Source organism: Eublepharis macularius, chromosome 2, assembly GCF_028583425.1.
Source record: "Eublepharis macularius isolate TG4126 chromosome 2, MPM_Emac_v1.0, whole genome shotgun sequence".
Classification (NCBI taxonomy): domain Eukaryota; kingdom Metazoa; phylum Chordata; class Lepidosauria; order Squamata; family Eublepharidae; genus Eublepharis; species Eublepharis macularius.
This window is the reverse complement of record NC_072791.1, coordinates 145,290,603-145,298,624: the sequence shown is the minus strand read 5'-3', so window position 1 is coordinate 145,298,624 and position 8,022 is coordinate 145,290,603. Positions and strand designations below refer to the sequence as shown.

General features: G+C 38.3%; 1 protein-coding gene across 1 annotated transcript in view; it reads right to left on the bottom strand.

The window, feature by feature from the left end:
- Window positions 1-952: 952 nt before the first annotated feature.
- The window catches only part of LOC129325027 (acyl-CoA (8-3)-desaturase-like), a 29,923-nt gene continuing 22,853 nt past the window's right edge, over window positions 953-8,022 (bottom strand). Inside the window, exons 9-12 of the mRNA XM_054972523.1 lie at window positions 6,656-6,752; window positions 5,760-5,839; window positions 5,543-5,668; window positions 953-3,393 (exon numbers count right to left, since the gene is read on the bottom strand). Coding sequence (XP_054828498.1) covers window positions 3,342-3,393; window positions 5,543-5,668; window positions 5,760-5,839; window positions 6,656-6,752 — 355 coding nt within the window. The 3' untranslated portion in view covers window positions 953-3,341. The remainder of the gene's footprint in view (window positions 3,394-5,542; window positions 5,669-5,759; window positions 5,840-6,655; window positions 6,753-8,022) is intronic.

Here is an 8,022-nt window from a genome sequence, read left to right as displayed (position 1 = left end):
AAACAAGATACAACACACATATGTTATAATCTGGAGTCTTGTGGCATCTTGAAGTTTAACACATTTTTATTCTAGTACAGTGATTCTTAATGCAGGCAATCTACAAATCATGTCATGTTTTAATGGGATATGTGAAACTGCCATTTCCCCATAATTGGTGCATCTAAGAAGTCTTTCCCAACCCAAGATCTATCACACATGTCCTATGACTCCAGCCCCCGCTCCCAGTATCTCTTAGAAGGAGATACAAAGGACTGAATGTGGTGGGAAACTGCATAATCAAAACATGTGTTTCTACTACAGGACAATACAGCAAGCTGGAGGAGAGAAATGTTTAATTCCTTCCTAATTCTTGCCTTTTAATTCACTTTATCTAGGAATGGAGAGATGTTTGGTTCACTGAAAGGTCTTCTTGTGTGACTACTTGCACACTTCATGAACACATGCAACTTACTTATACTGAATCAAACCATTGGTCTATCAAGGACAGTATCGTCTCCTCTGACAGGTAGCAGTTCACCAAGATATCAGATAGAGGACTTTCACATCACTTGCTACCTGATTCTTTTAATTGGAGATTGAACCTGGGACCTTCTGCATGCCATGCAAATGCTTTGTCGTTGAACCATGGCCCCTCTGGCCTTTGAAAGAAGGGAGAAGAATCTTGGCTGCTCTTTTGCAAGAGTCTAGAAATACATTTTTGGGATGTGATATCTTGTTCCAGCTTTTCCATCGCTCCAATAGCACACTACTTTCATATAGGACAGGAAGAGTTTCAGGCACGGAGAGTGAAATGGGAGCTCCTTTTCCTCAGTTTTAATCCCTAATGCTACTGTATGAAAAAACTCAGACCCCCCCCCCCATTACACTTGAAATACAGGGCATGAATCTCCCGCACCATCCCAGTGTCTACGCTTCAGTCAGCAAAAAAAAACAGACAGCCACACACACATCAAGCCAATGAGATTTATGAAACATATTAACAAAAACATACAAATAAATACAAATATGTACACATGAAGTGGTGTACAACCTATGAGGGCTGTGCTAAAGAAGATCAATACTTTGAATCACGTATTGAAACAATAAATACTTAATACTTTTCAATCATGTTGCCAGAAATCATCACTGAATGAGAGTCAACTGGATCATACATTAGGAATGGCAGTGGCCTCTCCATGGTGGATGAGTGAGAGCGTGCCCCTCTTCTCCACCTTACACTTCAAATAGTGTGTGAGCCAAGGCATCCACATTGCAACAGATAGCATGGAGGCCTTAGTCATACAGTTTCTCTCCCGTAAAAGAAAAGATCAAATCACATGAACAGCTCCTCTGTATGATTGGGCATCAGCATGAAGGCTAAAGATGTAAAATTTCCAAAAATTTTGAATCCATGAATAAAACTGCTTTTTCCAGGGTGTGTGTGTATGGAAATTTTGGGGGAAACTACATTAATTTTCCAATCAAACCAACACTTATTCTGCCACTTTAACAACATAAAATCCTTTATTTATAAAATTTTAAATCCTTTATTTATAAAGTTAATTGGCTGCAGCCAATTAGTGTAGTTTAATTGGCCACAGCCCTCCCACTCTTCCCTCATGCAACTTCTGGAGGTCCTGCAGGAGCTATTTTGGGGGTATATTGGGCCACAGCAGGACAGAGGAAGTCATGCTTCTGTGCACAAAAGTTTTAGATAGGATTTAACTCTTCATTTCAAAAGGGAAAAGAATTCATAGAAATATTCTTCAAGTTCCCCTCAAAAATTTCCACTGGAAAAACTGAAAAATGTGCTTATGAAACTTCCCTTTCTCCCCAATTTTCCCATTTCCCCCCCTTCACATCCAGAGGCCCCAGGTCACATGTTCTTTGAAGTGCATGGTGGAAAGGAGGAGCAATCACCACTACTATCATAGGAATGGAGGCAATGTTAACACAGAAGTCAATATGCTAAAAATCTATAAGGAACTTTTTTCTTAAGCTTACCATGGATATTCCTCCAAATAACTTGTGATTTTTGTTTCATTGTTAACTCTCTACCAGTCCTGTTCTTCTGCTTTAAATTGTCCCACTCCCCCTCCATGGGGAAAAAGAGAGTTCAGTTTTACACAAACGCATGAGATGTCCTCAAAAATGAAGAACAACAGAAATACCTCCCTTTCATGCCTTGCCTGCATTTAGACTGACCCTGTCCTATGACTGAGGCAATGAAAGGCACCCATGCTTAATGTTAAAGTACATGGAAGAACTCTTAGAAAACAGTAACACACAAAGCAGCTTGAGGAGTTGGCACTGTAGACACACTTGGGACACCCAGACATTAAACACAGACTGAGTTGCACAAGACAGACAAATTCAAAATTAACTGTAATTCCCAAAGAACCACAGGAGCTTCAGCGGCAGTGGAGGGGGAAGGTTAAAAATCAAAAGGCTTTGATAGGGGTACACTGTGGCAACATTCACGTCACACAGTGAAACGAATGAATAAAACAAATAAAACTGAGGGGGGGGATTAAATAAAAATATTGGGTTTCAAAGAACCGTAAGTTGTGGAGGAACCCAGAAGGCAAGCCACAAATCACATAATAAATCAGGAAAGAAAGGGGGTGAGCAAGTCCCAAGTACAATCAGTAAAATGCTTCGGAAAGAATTGGAGAACACACACACAAAAAGAAACTATATTCAAGCTAAGCTAGTAAGAACGGATTAATATAGTATAAAATACTATCATGACTGTACTGTGGCACAAGTAAAACCTGCAAATGATCTCTAGAAACAGGCAAGTTGCAGTATGTGAAATCGGCTTCTAATTCAAAGTCTCACCCCATATACTTCAGGATTGGACTACCTCACATATGCATGTAATCTTAGTGCTAAAGTCAGCAATCAATCAAGAAAACCCAGAGGCTCTCTCTCCACTTCTCCTAAGGAACACAGCTTTATATGCCCTTATTAGGAAAACACAGTCGAGACAAATAGAAAGTAAGTGCAAAAAAATGAAAGCTCCTGAACAAAATGAAAGAAAATTATGGATTTCTTTCTGTATAGGCTGTTTCGTTTCATTTTCATATCTATAATTATGAAACACCCTATTTTCATAATTATTGTAATTTACAACAAAACAAATGCACAACACTATGCCACAATACAACAAGAGAACTAGCACAAAAGAAAACATTGCACAGGACAAAAAGTGTTTCAGAATGTCCCAAATTCATTAATTCATTCTGACCAATTCACCCACCAGACCACAAATACTTCCTTAGCATGTTAACTGCTCCCAGTCTGTGATGTATTTTCATGGCTAATGATGGAATCATTCTTCAGAAATTGCTGCTTTCTTATGCATGTATATATGCATCATACCAGGCTTGCCCAGAATCCTTAAGAGAGCTGCAAGATAATGAACAATATTTTTCCTAAGCAAAAAACAGAGGACAGCACATTTGGACTCTTAATGCATTAAAAAGTACAACACGCACACATATATGTTGTACTTTTAATTTTACATATATTATATATTTTATATATATTATAATATATACATACACACACATGTACTTTGATACTAAATATCTTTCCTTATGAATCTTATTGATAGTAGCTTCAGTGGTTTTTAAGAAATTACTGATTTTTTTAAAAATTAAGCACAGAGCTGCATGTTGTACTTTTGTCTACAATTCTTACTAGAAACATTTCTGCTCCTTCATAGTTCAGCCATTTTCCTGCTGAAAAATACCTCCAACAAAAGTAAAGCTGCTTCTGAGTGTGATTTTCATGGAAAGAAGTAAGGTTTATAATAACTTTAAAGGCAGAAAAGATTGGCTGCATCAGAAAGTCTAATCTCTATCCTTTATTGCAATAATTATTACAAGTGTCAAACGTGCATGTGCATGAACAGACAAACCTTTGAATTCTTCAAAACAAAAAGTTCTTCAAGAAAAGTGAATCTATTTAAACAGTGTCTCCAGATGTATGTGTAATATAACTCCAGACTCTGGCTTTTTGTAAAACTTTCTAAAAAGCTTTACTAGAATTTTTTGTCATAGGTGAAATTCAAGCCATTAAAATGGTGAGAGGATACAGCCTTTAATATCAAATGCAGTAAAAGTTTTGTAATTTGGTACTTGATTTTCCAGAATGTTTAGTTAACTGGCGTCAGCCAGAGGGCAAGATCCTCCCACTTCCCTGCCACCATATTTCTGTGCCTTCTGGTGTGCACAACCACCACCAGTCTCCAACCAACCAGCTGAATAGGCCAGTGCTGAATAGGCACATCATCCTCAGGTGTGGTTCCTTTCCTCAATCATGCCTGAGGCGTTGGAAGCCAGCTCTGCTGGAGAACTCCCAGCAGCTGACCCACTTTTCTGCCAGCTTCATAGGATGGCTTGGGGAGAGGGGGGAGGCTGATGCCATGACGTTCAAAATGAGGTGAGTTTGGTTGCTGCAAAGTCTTCTGGGGCACCAGTAAAGCCATCAAGGGCTTCTGCGGAACATTTGATTAACGCAATCTTCATTCCATGTAAGTGCCAAATAATAAAGCTTTTATTATATAATATGAATATATGGCAAAGACCTATAAAAGCAGACCCATACACAATTTACTCATCAGGTTTTATACAGTATCAGAAAAAGACAGTGGGCACTGAGGAGTGGGAAGGGAGAAGCAGTGAATTATTTGGCTGTATGTTTGTAAAATGAACTAAGGCTCAGCAATACAATTTTACTGTTCCCTCAGTGGTGACATTCACATTACTTTAAACAATGGGTTGGACCAACTTGCTTTTTGCCTTACAAAAGTTTATGCAAACTAAAAAACGTGCCGTGATAAATTTACTAAGTCAGCAAAATGAACTACATTATAATAACAATACAATACAATCTTTTGTTGCATTAAATCATGTTGATGCTCAGTGTCGCTCACACAGTCTCTAGTAAAGTGTTGTCTTTCTTGAGACTACTGTGAGGAAGATTTGTGAAATGGGACTGACTTCTGCTGACTATCCCATAATAGCTCGCAAGCAGAGGAATCCAGAAGACACATCCCTTCTTTATACTGTGTACTGCACCTTTATTTTTATATAAAACACATTTTTGTATTGGAATATATTAATAACATCAACTCTGAAAAGCACAGCCACTTTGTACAGGCACTAGCACTTTAGAATTGCTGCTATAGCTGAATACAAATTTGTGATTGAGGAAATCAACTACTAGAACCTTGCGCTTTAGAAATTCATGTTTGTACCCTTATTGCATTGCTGATTTGGTTGCCTTGCAAGATTTAGAAATGTTTTTGAGTATTCATTGATGCCTGAATGACCACTTGCTCTCAGTGTAAATGTCTGTGTACATTCTTTGGAAATGATTAATTACAAACACTTCTGAATTAATTATATTCTTCCTTTATTGTTATTATAATATAGTTCATTTTGCTGACTTAGTAAGTTTATCATGGCACGTTTTTTGGTTTGCTGTTGCTTTCCGTGATTCTCTCTTTTTTGCCTGGTACAAAAGTTCATAACATGCCCATTATACTTACTGCACAATGTCTCCAAAGGCAGTGAACAGGGGCTTGCATTGGTAGGCAATGCCATGCTTGGCACAGAGGGATTTCACCAGAGGGGCCACCTTCCACAAGTTGTGTCGAGGCATTGTGGGGAAAAGGCTGCAGAGAGAGGAAAAGATGTTCTGTAGAATCATGATGACACCACATTATGGAGCTACACAAAGAATTTTGTTGCCCTTGATGGCCTTACTGGTGTTCAATCTGGAAGTTCAGATGGCCAGTAAACCAGTCATTAAAAAAGGATTGATCCACGTTGCAGGTTGCCTGGAGCTGTGGAAAAACAAGAAATTCTTAGAAACATTGGATACCATACCTTTGTTTACCATATTCACTGTGTTCAAATGACACCTCACTCTCTAGGTCATCAATCTAAAATTCCTAGCTCAGGACAAATAATGAATAAATTGCAATCTATTGCTGCATACAGGTTAACTTAATCTTTCCTCTCCAGGAACTGTAAGGTATCCATAAAATTAGTTTGTAGCAGTTTGAGTGTATCTGGATAGCTAGTTGAGGGCAGGGTAATATTTTGATAAGTGAATAGATGTTTTGGAAAAGGCAAACCCCCTTCCTGAGGTACAGCACAGTGTCACAGTCTCTGGGACTGACAGTGTTCTAGAAACTGAAGGCATTGGATGGAAGGAATATAAACTTTTAAAATATATAAGCCACGGGAAGAGGGAAACTTGCAGCACAGACTTACATTTTAATTCATGAAGATTTATCTGTGTTCCACTTCATGATGCTTTTCAAATATGCAGCTACCACACCTTATTGTATCTATCACTGAATGCCCTAACTGTTAATCATATCATATTTTGCTCTGTGAATGTCCTAGCTATTGATTATATTATATTCACTTGCAGTATGTAAGCCACCTTGGATCTCAGTAAGAAAGGTGGACTATAAACAAACAATCATAAAATCCTTTGGTTTCTGTATGCTATAAAGTATTCTAAGCATGATGCCAAGCAGTTAAGAGATTTGGAAGAAAATGGATTGACTTGGAGATTCCTGTTTGAATAGCCATAGTAGCGATGATGTATCTTGGATATTAATGCTACGGACAACTGGAAAGAGCCTTACCTGTGTAGATACCCAGTCTGTATTTATATCATAGTCAATGTGCATCGGGATGTGATTCATTTGTGACACCCAGGTAAAACAGCAGATCTCAAGAAGCCTGTGGAATCAAATGTGTACAGAGTATGTTACAAACTCCATATTTCTGATAATTATCTTGTCACATTATTTGATGTGTTAAGTTGATAAAACCTTGTACACTGTAATCAAGGACTGATCCACACATTACCATGGGAGCAGGAGCATGTTAAAGTTCATGCTACTATACCAAAATGCCTAGATGGCAAAGCATCTTTTTGCTCATGTGTGCAACTCAGAAACGTGTCAGCAGCTGCTATATGTCAATGAAAATAAACTCACATATGATGGGAAGAAGCAAGTACATGCTAAATATGAAAAAAATGTACTGGCTTACACTACTATAATAATCAAGGGAGTCTTAAGATACCTCTGCCCTGCAAGTGCTAGCAAGATGGATAGAAGCAAATATTCAAAATATGCTTTAAAACCCATGGTAAATGTATAAACTAATTTAGACTAAAAAAATCTAGCTGGAAACTGTTTTAGTATCAATGTACTAGATAGGGGTATATATTTGAAAACTGGATCAGTAATCTTAAAAGCATAATTAATGTCCAGGAAAGCATATTCAACACATAAGATTTTACAAACATCAGACTAATTAATCCAACAGAATTTTATGAAAACTACATTTGGACAAAAATCCTCAAAGCAAGCCTTTTTTCACCTGGTTCCACTATTATTTTAACATTTCCCCCATCTTTATATATTGCCTTCAGTGTGGCTTGCAAAACCTATTAATCTACAATGAATTAGAACCCCCCCCCACACACACACAAGTACCTTCTCCCTGGTTCTCAAGGCCTTCCTACCATTGCTGATCTGGTTGCTGTTCTACCTTCAAAATGGGGGGACATGGGAAAGAAATGTTTGCTGCTGACTCAATTAGAGGTGGGCATGGACTGAAATGCAAACCAAAGTTCATCATGAACTGAGCTGGTTCATGGTTCGCAAACCGGCAGTTCGTGGCAGCTCATTTCTCACGAACCATAATGAATTTTAGCCCAGTTCATTTGGTTTGTATTTCAGTTCATCACTGCAAACAGCCTAGTGCCAATCAATCAGTTTCCTAGGTAATGCGGAGAGGGATGGGCTCTCTGCAGACTTTCTGCTGACCAGAAAGTGACGTTTTCACAAACCCAAACGAACAGGTTTGTGAACCAGGGCAAGTTTATGAAAGTTTATGGTTCGTGGTTCATGAAACTCGATGAACTACAAACCGCACAGTTTGGAATTTTCCCAGTTTGTGCCCATCTCTAGACTCAACCACCAGATATTGTCAGACTTTG